This window comes from Botrytis porri (genome assembly GCF_014898465.1).
Source record: "Botrytis porri strain MUCL 3234 chromosome Unknown BPOR_011, whole genome shotgun sequence".
Taxonomy (NCBI): Eukaryota; Fungi; Ascomycota; class Leotiomycetes; order Helotiales; family Sclerotiniaceae; genus Botrytis; species Botrytis porri.
In genome coordinates, this window is record NW_024066085.1 from 348,707 (window position 1) to 364,728 (window position 16,022).

At 38.3% G+C, this 16,022-nt stretch overlaps 6 protein-coding genes across 6 annotated transcripts; 3 read left to right on the plus strand and 3 right to left on the minus strand.

Moving 5' to 3' along the window:
- Positions 1 to 4,977: 4,977 nt before the first annotated feature.
- Positions 4,978 to 5,887, plus strand: EAF01_008128 (uncharacterized protein; the record flags this gene model as incomplete). Its single annotated transcript, XM_038916384.1, has 2 exons — positions 4,978 to 5,704; positions 5,727 to 5,887. 2 exons carry the CDS (start codon positions 4,978 to 4,980, stop codon positions 5,885 to 5,887), a joined length of 888 nt encoding a protein of 295 aa, XP_038767746.1.
- Positions 5,888 to 6,012: 125 nt separating this feature from the next.
- On the minus strand, positions 6,013 to 6,992 carry EAF01_008129 (uncharacterized protein; the record flags this gene model as incomplete). Its single annotated transcript, XM_038916385.1, has 7 exons — positions 6,013 to 6,209; positions 6,268 to 6,333; positions 6,392 to 6,436; positions 6,493 to 6,551; positions 6,604 to 6,647; positions 6,713 to 6,743; positions 6,865 to 6,992. The coding sequence occupies 7 exons, from the start codon at positions 6,990 to 6,992 to the stop codon at positions 6,013 to 6,015; spliced, it is 570 nt and encodes a 189-aa protein (XP_038767747.1).
- Positions 6,993 to 7,310: 318 nt separating this feature from the next.
- Positions 7,311 to 10,618, plus strand: EAF01_008130 (uncharacterized protein). Its single transcript, XM_038916386.1, has 2 exons — positions 7,311 to 7,501; positions 7,555 to 10,618. Exons 1-2 carry the CDS (start codon positions 7,417 to 7,419, stop codon positions 10,365 to 10,367), a joined length of 2,898 nt encoding a protein of 965 aa, XP_038767748.1. The 5' UTR covers positions 7,311 to 7,416; the 3' UTR covers positions 10,368 to 10,618.
- Positions 10,619 to 11,432: 814 nt separating this feature from the next.
- EAF01_008131 (uncharacterized protein) lies at positions 11,433 to 12,564 on the minus strand (the record flags this gene model as incomplete). Its single annotated transcript, XM_038916387.1, has 4 exons — positions 11,433 to 11,510; positions 11,699 to 11,846; positions 12,014 to 12,310; positions 12,407 to 12,564. 4 exons carry the CDS (start codon positions 12,562 to 12,564, stop codon positions 11,433 to 11,435), a joined length of 681 nt encoding a protein of 226 aa, XP_038767749.1.
- Positions 12,565 to 13,036: 472 nt separating this feature from the next.
- On the plus strand, positions 13,037 to 13,724 carry EAF01_008132 (uncharacterized protein; the record flags this gene model as incomplete). Its single annotated transcript, XM_038916388.1, has 2 exons — positions 13,037 to 13,235; positions 13,312 to 13,724. The coding sequence occupies 2 exons, from the start codon at positions 13,037 to 13,039 to the stop codon at positions 13,722 to 13,724; spliced, it is 612 nt and encodes a 203-aa protein (XP_038767750.1).
- Positions 13,725 to 15,153: 1,429 nt separating this feature from the next.
- On the minus strand, positions 15,154 to 15,880 carry EAF01_008133 (uncharacterized protein; the record flags this gene model as incomplete). The annotated part of the gene is made up of 3 exons (XM_038916389.1): positions 15,154 to 15,305; positions 15,371 to 15,661; positions 15,754 to 15,880. 3 exons carry the CDS (start codon positions 15,878 to 15,880, stop codon positions 15,154 to 15,156), a joined length of 570 nt encoding a protein of 189 aa, XP_038767751.1.
- Between the last annotated feature and the right edge of the window lie 142 nt (positions 15,881 to 16,022).

Below are 16,022 nucleotides of genomic sequence, written 5' to 3' on the forward strand. Positions count from 1 at the left end.
CCAAAAGACCAAGCAATAAACTAGATCACAGAAAACTAGGACCATTCAAGATTGATAAGGTAATAGGAGCCGTTAATTATCGGTTGAAACTACCAGACACGATGAATATTCACCCAGTGTTTCACATATCCTTACTCGAACCAGCACCACCAGGAGCGCCAAGTGCGCCATTTACGGAAATCGAACCAGTTAACCCGAACGCCATATACGATGTCGAAACAATACTAGATTGCAAGTACGTCAGAGGCACAATCAAGTATTTAATCAAATGGTTAGATTATCCACATACCGAGAATTCATGGGAACCAAGAACAAACCTCAACTGCCCTGGGAAGTTGGAGGCGTTCCACCAGCAATACCCGGATTTGCCCAGAAAGAAGGAGAATCCATTGAGGCAAGGATCGAAGGATCCAAAGAAGAAGAATCGAAAGCAAAGGAGTCGTCGCTAGGATCAGCAGTCGAAACAGATGCTTGTTCCCGCTCCTTTTCAACACGTTCATTTTCCAACCTATCCTTTTCCTCAGCTGCATCCAGCTCATCCAAGGTTTTCAGACCACGACGCAACATGGCACCAGCACGGTCACGAAGGGATCGTTGCTGAGTGTCGAGGCGAATCAATTTAGAAAGAGTAGCACGGCGCTCCGTTTCCAGACGTTGTTCCTCGCGCTCCAAAGCATCCCAATCCGAGACAGTGGGAGGAAGAAGGTCACACTTCAGACCAGCTTTAACACACTCACCACAACGACGAGACTCTGACAAAACACGACATTCAAGTTTGCGGGAAGAACAACGAGCACAAGGATCATCCATAATAAAACCTCTTTCTTTGAATTTGGTATACAAGCAAGCACGATTTTCAGTTGATTTGGGAGTCCTAACAACAGGCATTATGAAAGAAAGAAATCAGTCATTACATTATTACAAGAAGTGGGGTAAACACTATAAGTAACGCTTGGGGACAAGCGCTAAGCTAGGAAGGGGATAGTGTTACGATGGTCTGCCACAATAGACGTCACGTGACCCCGACGCTTAGGTAACCGGATCAGAGGGATCATTAGTGATCCAGTTGATCGGATCAGAGGGATCATTTGTGATCCGACTGAGCACAGAGAACGAAGGTCTATATAAAGGAATGGGTTTCATTACAGTGTAGAGCTTCGTGCTCAAGATCAATCATTAGTTTCATTACTATAGTTACGAGAATTGCAACCAGTTACAACCTTATTGAATTCCTACTTGAAGTCTAGTCTAAACCACCTCGAGAGATCTCTAGACACTTCCACGTGACCCTAGAGGCAGCTCCCGTAACAGAGATGTAGTAAAAGTAAATCTATATAGCCAAGCAACCGAGAATAAGCTATAGCAATAATATATAAAAATGAAGAGGGTGAAACTATTTTCTTATTTTTAATGGTCTAGGAATAGGTTCATCTTTTTAATTGGTAACGTAACTTATGGTGAATCGGGTCATATGGGGAACTGGGTTACAAAATTCAATTCTCTTTATATAATCTTGTTCTACGAGCTACATATTCATCTAATTCTAACTCTAAATTATTTGAATTATTTTCTAACTCTTTTTCTTTAGTCTTCTCTTCTAATTCTTTAATTAGATGTTTATATAGTTGTTCTTGTAGCTTTTTCTCCTTAGGTTTTTTCTCTACTTTATATACCATTTTCAGTACTTTTTTATTACTAAAGATAAATTGACCTTGTAATTTGATTCTTTTGTTTTTAGTTTTCTTCTTTCAAGTTTCAATTACTTTCTGAATATTAATAAGCTATTTTCGAAATAGAGTTATCTCAGTATTTTAAGATTCTACAAATTTAATTATTCTTTTGATATATTGACAAGTTAGTAATATAAAAGAATCATTATCTACTAAAGCTTTATTAAAGATTTGATTTACTTGTCTTAGCTTTGTCCCATTTGGAAAAAAGCTTCTAAGTATAGATAAATTTAAATCTTAATTGAAGGTTCTCATTTATAAAGTGAAAGATTGCTAGGAAAAGTTAAATAATAATAAATCGAATACTTTTTGTAGGGCAAAAGGTACTAAATTAGCTCCTTTCCAATTAGTTTTAATATTAAAAGAATTTGATATTTTTTTTCTAATATTTTAAAAGAATTCTATTTATTTAGTTTTTTGAATTTGTTTTATATTAGCTCGAGAATATTAATCAACCTTTAAAGAATAATATTATTTTATTGATCCATATATTATAATATCAAATGATTGAAGTAAATGGGAGTAATAAAAAGGTAATATAAATAAATCGATATTTTTTTTATATAGAAAGTAATAAAGCTACTTGTAATATAACTTAAATAACCATTTATAATCAAAAGTCGAGATCGATTATTTAACACTTTCTTGAATTTTAGTTTGAAAACTCTTTTTAGCTATTCTAATTTATAATTGTTTAAAGTCTATTTATTTGTATTAATAAAGAACTACTAGCTTTGAGGTATATTCTTTAGAATTTATACAGAATTTGTATTCTGAGTCTTGAAAATGACTATAGATAATAGAGTCTTTTTTAGCTATATTAATATATTCAAATATAGTTATTCATTCTTATTTATTAGCTATAACTTTTTAATTTGGTTTCTAAGTAGAATTGATTATAATATGTATACTTTGAGTACTTTCAATTCTAAATCTGGTTTCATTTATATTATACATATCATTTAATTCATACTTTTGTTTAATAAAATATATACGAAATATATTAAATCAAGTCTGAATATTCTTTAGTATTATTTCTTTAATCTAATTAAACTTTAATTAATATGAGTAATATATCTTAAATTCTGGATATCGTTTTTGGAATTTATAGATTTATTTGTAGTTTATAAATGGAATTTTTATTAAAATAGGAATTCGAAATGATATAATCTAAATATATTGAAGACGAATTTCGTTAGTTATTTCCTTTATTAATATAAATATAATAGAGAATTTAGTGATAATAAGTTATGAAATTCATTATACAAAAGTATTTTCTTTTATATTTGAAAGAATTTGAATCATTTTGTGGAATTGAATATATAATTTTCTTCCGGCGATTCTAACTATAAGAGTTGATTTAGGAACTTCAAAATACTTTGTAGCCTTTTTAATTAATTTAAATTCCTTTAATTAAAGTGTAATAATAGTATTCTATATCTTCTCTTCAATTTAAGAAGATGTAAAAGATGATTTGGTATATATAGCAAAATTTATTGGGGTTTGAAGTCAGTGATAGGCTAAATGTGACCCGGTTCCCTATATAACCCGGTTCATTATAAGTTATGTTATATTAAAATCAATCTTTTTATAGAATAGACTATTAAACTTATATCTAATAGGTGAACAAATAATGAGATAGATTTAGAATAATTGAAACACTTTAATAAGTATATTAAGAATCAAAAAAAGGGCAAATATCAAATGTTAATACTAAATAAATATAAAAATTATAAATCAATAGCTTTTTAAGTATACTATAAAGAGAATGATATTATATATTTATATTTATTATTATATTTAAGTTATTTAACTTAACTATTTAATATTAACTATTTTAATAATCTAAAATGTTTATATGGTAATCAAATTGATAGATTTATTAAGGTATATATTAATCATATTTCAAAGATTGAATTCTTTATAGCTTTTAAAATTATATATAAGGAATCAATTACCTTTTAAAATATAAAATCAAAATTTCAAGGAATAGATTTAATTCTATTCAATTCTGAAACTGTACTCTCGAAATTAGATATTCGAATTCATATACTTACCCTCCCCTTTTTCGATCTAGATTAATAAATCTCTCAAACCCCTTGTAATTCAATTAAAGCTCTTTCTCAATTAATATTAATTAAATCTCGAATAACTTATTATCAAGCAAGTTTCTCTATATCTATATTTGAGATTATACTAATTTTAATTAAAGATATAAAAATATTAGCTTATAAAAATATACTTTTAAATATAAAGAATTATATATTTCGAATAGTAAATGAAATATTAAGTAAATATTAAGATATAAAAAAAACCTAATTATATTAAGGAGGAATGCTTATTAAATCAAAGACTTTTGATATATTATCTTAGTAAAAAATTGATATTCAGATTTAATACAATAAACATTAAAAAGAAAGGAATTTTAATAGAAAAGCATCTTCTAATTAATGTTGTAGTAAATACAAAAAGATAGATTATAATACAAGAATTTATTAAAATAATATAATAAATCCCAGATTATTAAATTCTTAATAATTTTAATTAATTAATTTAGTTGTTATTAAACAATATAGCTTTGAAGTAATAATTTGAGATAAAAATAGCTGATTTATTGATATAGCCAATCCACTAATAAACTACGTTATACTATATCTTTATATTTGTTAATTTTTTTTTAATTTTTTTCTGAATTTTAATATAGATTTAAACTCAAAAATTTTAAAAAATAATATAATTTTCTTTTAATAATTTTTTTAAAAAGTTATTAAAGATTTTATAAGAGTTCTAAATTTATATGTGATTCTTATATAAATTAAAAAATCGACATTTTAAAGCTTTAAATCTCAATACAAAAAAATCCTAAAAATCTAAAAATTTCAAATTAGATTTAAAACAATCTGTATTATATATATACAAATTTTCAATAAATTCTATTTATAAATAAGAAAGTTAAAAATTCTATTTTTTGAGATTTTTAATAATAAAGAGTAGCCCAAAACAGGGGTAGTCCGAAAGTAGAGTACCCGACTTACACGAACAAACCAAGGTAGGTTCGTCTAGCTATCAATCAACCATGACATCAGTACCTACGCACGGCCCCTACAAACCCACACTAATTAAGCACAACCTTAAATCCAAGCTCTAAAGCTAGCCTCGACAGCTTAAATGAACATTTGAATCTCCAAACTCGAACAAATACATCTTCTCTCTACTCACCCCCAACACAACCCAATCAAACAATGTAATGTCCACCCCTCCGATCTTTTGTCTCCGCCTCACCTCCCTCCCATCCACCCCCAAAAATTTCTTCACCTCCTCTCTTCCCCGCCACCCCTCCAAAACCAAAACCAACTCCATCCGAAATCCCCAACGTTTCTTCTCCTCCAGGCCTCCTCTCCTTTCACCCCCCAAACAAGCCGTCCCCATATCCGCAACCTCCTTCTCTTCCTCGCGTTCTCGTCTACAGAACCGTTTACGAACACTACAACTCCGCTTGCCTAAATTTCTCCATCCATACACAGCTCCACTACTCGATGCGCCGAAGACGTATATTATTTCGTTTTTGATTCTGCATGAGATTACTGCTATTGTACCTATTCTGCTTCTGGCGAGCGGTTTTCATTATTCAGGATGGTTGCCTTCGGATTTGATACCGGAGGAGAAAGTGGAGAAGGCGAAAGGGATGTTTGAGAGGTGGTTTGGCAGGAGAGGATGGTTTGGGTATACTGCGGGGTCTAGGGTGGATGAGGTTGATGAGAGGGATGGGGGAAAGAACTTAGAACTGGGTGAAGGATTGATTAGGGGAATGGGAGGAGATAGTAACACGAGTGGGAAGAGGATAGTGCTAGAAGTTGCGACGGCGTATGTGATCACGAAGGTGTTATTACCTGTGAGAATATTGGTTTCTGTTTGGGGCGCGCCTTGGTTTGCAGGTGTCATGGGGATAATTGGGAGACTAGGAAGGGGAGGTAGTAAGTGAGATGTACTATATAGATCATGGGATGGGATATGTATGGTTAGAGGGAGATGTGTATTTGCGTTCGGGTACATTCGATGATAAAGCTGGTCGGGAATTCAAGATACGACTTCAACGTGGAACGGGAAAGATGGCACAAACATTCACGAAACCCAATCTTCAATGTAAATATACATAGCTTGAGGTTGATTGACTTTTTATTCATGTATGTGTCTACCCACCATCATCAGAAACAATCTTCAGATATGATATTTGGAGCTAATTGTTTGTTGTTGAAGTAAATGACAGAACATTACATCTAATCTACTTCTCGTAGACCCAGTCGTGTTGAGCGGATTTCCATGAGAGAACCTCACCCTCCTTGAACCAGAGAGCAATCTCCTTCTTGGCGTTCTCGACGGAGTCGGAACCGTGGCAGACGTTGCGTCCGACATCGATGGCGTAGTCACCACGGATGGTACCTGGGGCAGATGCCAATGGGTTGGTGGCACCGAGGAGGGCTAAAGAGAAAGAATTAGATGGCGGTTGATGGGATAAGCAAGACAAAGGGGTACTTACTACGGCCGGTCTTGACGGCATCACGTCCTTCCCAGACCATGGCGCAAATTGGGCCAGAGTTCATGTCTAGAGATAGTTAGATAGGTGTTTGGTGTTTGGTGTGCTCAAAATGGCAGATACGTACAGTTGACGAGACCAGCGAAGAATGGCTTGTCGGAGAGATCAGCGTCTGCAAAAGGTGTTAGTCTCTACAGTCTTATAACATCTATTTCTTCAAATGCTTACAGTGCTGCTCGAGGTGGTCCTTTCCTGGGGTGGTGAGCTTGATGGCAGCAAGCTTGTAACTATTCCTCATGTCAACAAAGCTCAAATATTCTTTGCAACATGTCAACCTACCCACGAGCCTCAAATCGGCTGATGATTGGGCCAACGAGTCCACGCTGAATTCAACATCAATCAGTATTCTCTCATCCTCTTCTCTCTATGTAGAATGGTATTTGCATACTTGGACACCATCTGGCTTGATGGCAATGAAGCTATTCGACACAAAGACGTTAGTATACACCGCTAATACTTTGTTGACGTGGGGTAATTCTTGTCCAAGAGTAAAGAAAACAACCCTCTCATAAGAATAGATAGATAGAATAAGGGACTTACGTTTGTTCGGTAGACATGGTATCGTCGTTTGATCTGGCAGATTCTTCTCGGTGTTTTGCTGATGCTCTTAAGAGTGCTTGAGTTTTAGGATTGACGTGCTTTAAGATCGATTCGGGGGCTTCACTCATATTTTAAATTCTTTTAGGTTGAGGTGTGTTGTTAGTGGGGTTTTCCTTGGTGGGGTTTGGTAGGAGGGGCGGAAGGGTACCCTTTCTTTGCTGATGAAGCCTTAGATGTGAGGTAACTCTATGTGGAAGGGTACTTTTATGTAACTCGCATAAATTTCTATCATGGTTCGTGGGCCATGGTATCACCAATAAAACTTTATGCACATGTTATGCTATAGGTATAGGTATGACTGGGGAGCTGAGCTTTGATCGTCATTGGTGAAGGAGAATAGGACAGCTTGGAAACCTCAACCCCCCCCCAACGCAAGACTTCAATTCTTTATGGTTCTGTTGTACAAGCCATTTGTTCATATATCTAGCTATTTAGCAACTTGATTTCATCTGAATTAAGTGCAATTGCTAAATATTGCATGTCTTTTCAATCATGAAGTCGCCATTAAATCTGTCCTCACAATGGACAGGATATTTAGTTTTGTTATCAACATTTGGCAGCTTGATTACACCAGCTGGTGAGGATGCCAACAACAGCTCTCTGTGTAGAATTCACTAACGACCTAAATAGTATCTGTTAAGCATGAGAATTTCAAAACATGCGATCAATCGGGATTCTGCAAACGAAATCGAGCATATGCGGATCAAGCAACAGCAGTGGGAGATAATTGGAGCTTACAAGCTCCTTATCGACTGGCTTCAGAGACCTTGACGTGGAAGGATGGTCAGCTACAAGGAACCATCCTCAAGAAATTGACTGGAGGGGAGTCGGTCAGGTTACCGATTACCATTTCGTTCCTCGAATCGGGATCTGCGAGAGTTACGATTGATGAAGAAAAACGTCAAACGGGCGAGATTGAATTGAGACATGGCAGTAAAGCTAGAAAGGAACGTTATAATGAGGCCGCAAACTGGGCAATTGTAGGAGGGTTAACTTTGAGTAAAGATGCAGAGTATAAGAAGTACCCTGGAGTTTCGCACATTACATTTGGCCCAGATGGCAAGTTCAAGGCGGAAGTTACACATGCTCCATTTGCAATCGATTTCAAGAGGGATGACGAGATACAAATTAAGTTTAATGAACGGGGATTGATGAACATGGAACATTGGAGACCGAAGATTGAGAAGCCAGAAAAGAAAGAAGGCGAAGAAGAATCAGCCGAAGTTCAAGCCGGCGAAGATGAGTCCACGTGGTGGGAGGAATCTTTTGGTGGAAATACCGACTCAAAACCTAAGGGTCCTGAGAGTGTTTCTCTTGACATTACCTTCCCCGGATATGAACATGTCTTTGGTATTCCAGAACATGCTGGACCTTTGTCATTGAAGCAAACCCGAGGTGGAGAGGGCAATCATAAAGATCCATACCGTTTATACAACGCTGATGTTTTCGAGTACATTATGGATAGTGAAATGACTCTATACGGAGCCATTCCTTTCATGCAAGCACATCGAGCAGCGTCAACCGTTGGTGTTTTTTGGCTGAACGCAGCCGAGACTTGGATTGATATTATCAAGGAGAAAGCATCCATGAATCCTTTGAGTGGAAAAACTGATACAAAAACTCATTGGTTCTCGGAGAGTGGTTTAATTGATGTGTTTGTCTTCCTTGGACCAACACCAAAGGATGTTACAAAAGCATATGGAGAGCTCACAGGCTTCACACAGCTTCCTCAAGAATTCTCCATTGGCTACCACCAATGTCGATGGAATTATGTTACCGATGAGGATGTGAAGGATGTTGACAGAAAGTTCGACAAATTCCAAATCCCATATGATGTTATTTGGCTTGACATCGAGTATACCGATGGAAAGAAATATTTTACTTGGGATCCTCACACTTTCGGAAACCACGTTGACATGTTGTCACACTTGGATAAATCCGATCGAAAGCTTGTTGCAATCATCGATCCTCACATTAAGAATGAAGCTAATTATAAGGTTGTTGATGAATTAAAGAGTAAGGACTTGGCTGTTCATAACAAGGAGGGCAGTATCTATGAAGGTTGGTGTTGGCCAGGATCTTCCCACTGGGTTGACGCATTCAATCCTGCAGCAATCAAATGGTGGAAGAGTCTCTTTAAGACTTCTGCCTTTGATACACCTAACCTCTTCCTCTGGAATGACATGAATGAGCCATCGGTTTTCAATGGGCCAGAAACAACTATGCCCAAGGATAACTTACATTTCGGAAACTGGGAACACCGTGATGTTCACAATGTCAACGGTTTGACCTTTGTCAACGCAACCTATGAAGCAATGGTCGAGCGCAAGAAAGGTGAACTTCGCCGTCCGTTTATTCTCACTCGATCTTTCTATGCTGGAAGTCAACGCATGGGAGCCATGTGGACTGGTGATAACCAAGCTAGCTGGGATCATCTTGCGGCTGCGTTCCCTATGATTCTCAACAATGGTATTGCAGGTTTCCCATTCGCTGGTGCAGATGTTGGTGGATTCTTTGGTAACCCTGAAAAGGATCTTCTTACTCGTTGGTATCAAGCTGGTGCTTTCTACCCCTTCTTCCGTGGACATGCACATATTGATACTAGAAGACGTGAACCTTATCTTATCGGTGATCCATACACGGATATTATAACTCAAGCTCTCCGTCTCCGTTACTCTCTTCTCCCTGCTTGGTACACCGCTTTCCATGAAGCCAGTACAGACGGGACACCCATTATTCGACCACATTACTTTGAATATCCAGAAGACGAATCCGGATTTGCGATCGATGATCAATTTTTCGTCGGTAGTACCGGTTTGTTGGCTAAGCCAGTCGTTACAGAAGGTGCCGATAGCGTCGAGATCTATATACCTAATAGCGAAGTTTACTACGATTACTTCGACTATACCATCTATACGGGCGCGGGCAAAACTACAATCGCAGCTCCTCTTGAGAAAATACCTCTACTTATGCAAGGTGGCCATATTATCCCTCGCAAGGATCGTCCCCGCAGGAGTTCGGGTCTTATGAGATGGGATCCATATACTCTTGTTCTCGTCCTCGATAAAGAAGGAAAGGCAACTGGAGAATTATATGTAGATGATGGTGAGACTTTTGATTATCAATCTGGGGCCTATATCCACCGCTCTTTCTCCTTTGAAAACGGGGTATTGAGCAGTAAGGATATCGGAACAAAGGGCAAGTTGACAGATAAATATCTGAAGAGTATGAAGAAAGTAGGCGTGGAGAAGATTCTTGTTGTTGGTGCGCCAAAGGAGTGGAGTGAACTGAAGAGTGTAAAGGTGGGTAGCACAACGGCTGAGATCACGTATCATGCTGGTGAAGGAAATAAAGCTGCTTGGGCGACGGTTAGAGCGCCAAAGGTAGCCATTGGAGAGGATTGGGAGGTGGAGTTTGTGGAGGGTGGGAAGACAGAATTGTAGTTGTCATTTAGCACCGATGAAGAAGGGTGGAGAATTAAAGGGAGGATTTAGGATTAGGATGAGGATAGGAATTGATAAATCGAACTGAATCGATATCCATTTGGAAGACCTGAAAATAGCTAAGTTCTCTTGAGTTGTGGAATTACCTTAAAAGGGTTACCTTCATGAAATATTGAAAGTCGCCAATCATTACAATATCATTTGTACAACAATATAAGTACAACAAGACATGACAATTTATTCTTGGGATCGCATCAATTCGAAACTAAAATCTAAAAAAATTTTATCATCATTTTCTATTCTTTTTTTACTCTCCCAATTTCCATCCAGCGTCAAAAAAACAATTTCCAAATCAAGCATGAAATAGAAAGCTAGAACTCCTCGCTATGAAAGAATTTTGAACAAACGAACGAACATCGGCAAACCAAATAAAATCTACCCAAATTGAACTTTAAAGGCAAACCGAAAGTCGAACCCCAAACTCCAGGCCCCATACCCCAGAAATAAAAGAAAACTCGAGTTCGAATTCCAATTCAAGAACGCCCTCTCCTAGCAATGCCTTCGCTTAACACCGTGGCTTGTGGTTATGGGTATGGTAACGGTCAATTTGTTTCCCTGAACTCCTTGCTGTGATTTGAGTATGTATTGTATGTTTGTATGTATGGATGTGGTTGTGTAGCCATGTAGGTAGGTACATGTATACACATGTAATATTACAAATCCATGGTTTGCCTCTATTTTGAAATAGTGTATATGGTGTACTGTGTATGGTGTATTGTGTATGGTGTATTGTGTATAGTGTATTGTGTATGGTGTATTGTGTATGGTGTATCGTGTATTGAGGTTTTATTTTATTTGATTTTCATTCTGATTGTTGGTGTGACGCATTGATTTCGTTAGGCAACTCAGTTTATGTAGATGTAAAGTCGTGTAGTTGTATAATCGTATAGTCAGTTGTGTACATGGTGTGTGGAGGTTGAGTGAAAGTTTGTAGAGCGCAGGAGAGAGTAGGTTATAGGAGCAAGAAGAGAACGGGATTATAATGGAGAAGCATAAGAAGAGAAATCATCCGATAGTAGCTGCAGCGGGACGAAGATCTTCACGACCATCTTGCCAGGAGGTACAGAATACGCAGCGTTGTGCCTAGGGTTGTTAATTGTGAGCGGGGCTACTTTAATTATGGGATTGGGGACTGATTGACGGGTGATTGAAAATAGTGATAGGGAAGAGGAACCGTAAGTGGGAATGGTTAAAATAAGAGGACAAGAATTCGTGAAAGAGAAATGGAGGGAGAACAAAAGGAGAAAGAGGGGGGGGAGAAAACCACATACCTTCTCAAAAATCTTCTTGCGACAATATCTACAACGGACGGTATGCTTGATAATAGCGTTATCCTGACTGAAATATTGGTAAAGACCTGCTATGCTGTAGAGAGCGAGACCAACGCCTATGAAGTTTATCACTTTGTTTAGGAAGGAACTTGAGAGGTTGTCAGTTTGTGAATTTATTGCGGGTCTGAGTGGAAATGGAGAGAAAAATTGTTGGAGATATAAGGATAGGAGGAATATGAGAACAACGAGATGGAATAAAAAGGCAAAAGAAAAGTAGATGCTAAGAAAGGAGTATATAAAGAAACCAAAACCTACCCCCAAGCCAAAACAATAGCTCCGTCATCTATCGCCTGCTTCAAGGTATTATACCCTGCCCCATACAAAAATTCCATTCCCATATTTACAACCATAGTTGCGTTTCCTTCCACTCCCTCTCCTATTCCATCACCGATCTCGGTGTGGTTATGAAGCATACCATCATAATGAGGACCGGGCCTCAGAACCGCAAATTTCTCTTCGAGGTTTTTATTTAGGAAAGGGAGGAGAGATAGTGGTGGGAGGAGAACAGAAGAGACGAGTGAGGTTATAAGAGCTGTAAAAGATTGCGCTATTCTGTTTTTTGTAAGTGATTGTTCGAGGAAGTGTCACGTGTAGGGATTGGAAAAGGTCGTAAGTGCACGGAGTGGCCGAGGAGAGAGAGAAACTTACATCAAACCAATAGCAACATGAAGCACATTGTCATTGAAAGCAAAATCGACAAATCCTTCCCAAAATCCCGTGATATGTCTACGTGCTGCGTTGGCAGCATTGGTAGTTCGGAGAAGTGGCTCGCTTGAGTCGAAGGCATTAAGACGTGGTCGAGGCATGGTTAATACTCTTTCCTGTTGATCTTGCAAATCCAATGATTTTTTCTGTTTTTGACAAACACAAAGAAGGAGAAGAGGAAAGGAGATTCAGATGTGAGTTTATATTGAAAAAGAAAAGGAAATGAATTAATGCAAATGAGGTTTGGAAGGAAGGATGAGTGAATCTCACACCGGTGAGATGTCTTTCAGGGATGCGTATCAGGGGCTAGCACGTGTAATAATTGAAGTTATGCGCAGGGATTATGATAAGGCGCGATAAGCGCCCCCAGATTTATCGGATTATTCTTTGGCCGACTACATGTCGAAAATTCATTTTTTTCCATGTTGATGCGGCCGCTTGGATTGACCCCTCATTGTATTTTATATTTTACAAAAGTTTACTCATAATCTTAAGGAAGAAATACCACGAATAAGAACTGGAAATCATTATTGACTGGGAAATAAATACTACGATTGAGAACAATAACGAAACATGGCACCCAAATTTTCAGAAGACGAAATCGACGATTTGATTTATTTGGCTCGGGTTGGGGAGAAAGACGAATTCGAGACTTTAAGAGAGGAATTATGTAAGAGGGAAGGATGCTCAGCAACTGAGTTGTTGGAGAGTGCCAGAGACAGTGAGAGTGGAAACGGCGTGTTACATATGTCTGCCGCCAATGGCCATCACGGTATTTCCCTCCTTTATCCAGTCGCAATCCGCCCATTCCCAAAATTGGACCCCCAATCCGACTAACTCACAAACAGAACTTCTCGCCCTCCTCGCAAAACACCTCTCTAATCCCTCTCCTCAAACCCCCAAAATGCTCGAGATACTCAACACACAAAACGCCTCTGGAAACACACCTTTACATTGGGCAGCCCTGAATGGACATTTAGAAGCAGTCAAAGTTTTAATAGAAAATGGAGCAGATCCAACGATTCAAAATCAGAAGGGACATGATGCGGTCTATGAGGCAGAACTGGCAGATAAGACTGAAGTTGTGGAATGGGTTTTGAAGGAGGGAGGTGAAGGGCTCGAGGAGGGAATTGCAGGGGATGAGGGGGAGAGCGGAGAGGGGGAAGAGGGAGTTGAGGTCGTGGAAGTTGCGGAGGGAGAGGGCTTGGTGGATAAGGTTAAGGAATTGGGCATTGGCGGAAGCAGTGCTGGAGGGAATTGAGGAAGTGAGGGCTTCCGAGGATTGAATTTACAAAAGAGACTCATGACGCCAGTCAAGCCTGTCTCGTCCTGTGTTAATGATCAGACGTGGATAGTGCTGGCATTTGGATGGCTGGATTTAGTCAGGGTCGTTGAATTTGCGCTAGCATTGATGAGATAATGAATGTATCCGGCTCACGAGCGGGGATAACATGGGCACCTCCGATGAAACCAAAATGCGTAATAACAAATCAAATATAAGATACCACTGAAAATTCCTTTTCTTTGCATCCTACTTTTTCACGATAATTTTTCATGTCGATAGACTGGTTAGGATAGATAGATAATAGGCCTTGAAAGACCCCTTGTATTAGACTCATTTTAAGAAACCAAGGCTGCATCGTTGATAGTTTTCAGCGTTACTAAGTAATTGGATAACTTTTGGAGAAAGACCTCTGCATTAGATTTAAAAATTTGGCCCTCTAGATAGAGTCTCTCTCCCTCGTTTTCTGGAAAATATTTTAAAAGTGATTCGCATCATGATGACTCATTTTTATTCACCATGAACACTTAGGTACGCGCACTATATATCTACCATGTATAGCACGAAGCTCTAATTTTATAATCTGAGCATTGATATTTTGAGAACATCACTTCTTGGTCGATGTTAGTGGAAACATGCTTGAATTTTGTTCTCAATACTACTACCGTGACTGATTTCCCAGAAGCTGCTGCGTACGTTACACCAGGCTCTCTACGATAAATCTCTAGTTCGTCCCACGATCAGACCCTTATCAAGTGTGTAGTCCCTTTCCAAGAACTCTAAAGTGGTAGATACAAGATTTGTTGCATATCTGGATAAGAGATAAGAGTACTTAGCTTTAGAACGATGATCTAGAAGCCATGAGGTACACTTCAGAAGCTCGCTTAATTGGTTAGCATAGTTTTAGTGTTGTTTAGGGGGGAAATTTGGGATCTGTTGCTTGTCTGGATAAGAGATAAGGACGTTAGCTTCGAAATGGGGTTCTAGAGTGCAGACTAGATGTGGTTTATTTTGGTTCTTCGAGTTAATGCTTCCGATGCTGTTACTTTTGCTGGGAGTTTTCTTTTTGGTTAACGCAATTTCCTATTGTTGATTTTGAGTCTGCTTGATAATTGTGGTCTTGGTATTCAGATTCTCTTCTGTAATGCGATCAGATTTCCACAGTATAGTCCGATGTTTAGCAGAGCACTATGCATTGAATGTCATTTCTGGTAAATTTATTACCGCTAAAGACGTATCAATGTGTCGATGAACATATGTTTTCATTCATAAAACCGCGGAGGAGCTACTCGGCGATCCATATCCAGAGTCCATAGTCTCTTTCCAGATCAAATACAAGTATCATAATATCTAAGTAACATTAGACTTTATCATTTCCTGCTCGATTCCTCATCTCAACGTCATTATTTTAGTCATAATTACTCTCCCCAACCTTCAACCTCGCAATAATCCCCTCTAATATCTCGACTTGGGTATCAATACGCATTCTCAAACAATGATCAGTATACATTGTGTGTTCCAGACTTCGATACAGCTCGAGATCCATCGGTGTTGACAGTCCTAAAGAGAGATTAGCAGCTGTACTGCGCACTTCCAAACCAAGAAGTAATGATCAACCCGCATACCAAAGGTACCAGAAAGTCTTCGCGCATCCATGTGAACTACGTCCCGCAAACTCTGTTCAATCGTTGGAAGATTTTCAAACCATCCTTCGTCGGCCCATCCTTGCATCATTTGGTAGCAGCAGAGCAAGATAGTGTGGAAAAGGGGATTGGCTGCGCGATAGGCAGGTCGATCGAAAAGGTTCAATTCATTGCCGATTCGGACGTAAACACTTTCGGGGGAGACGGTTTGAGCGATGACACGGAGAAGTGCGAGTTCTATTTCTCGGCAGAGCAGAGAACCAGCCTTGAGTTCTTGGAAATGTTAGCTATGCGAAACAAATCAAAATAAACAAGCTCTGCTTAGGTAACAAATAGGCAAGTCTTTCATGGAATGTTTCACCTACCAACAAGTCCCTTTGCAGCGTTGACAGCCCAAGTTACTTGCAACTTGTCTATGAATTCGTCAACAGTCCTGGTAACAATCTCTAAGGAGTTGTTTGGGGAAGGAAAGCCATCAGATAGCTGTGCCATTATTGATATGGTGGATTTGATAAATTGAGTAAAATCTCCTGGTATGAATTCAGTAGGAAGAAATAAGTGCAGCGAGAAACAAGATAAAACGAGATAAAGATCGACAGATAAACTATTGAAATTGTTGTTTGTTTATTGTACC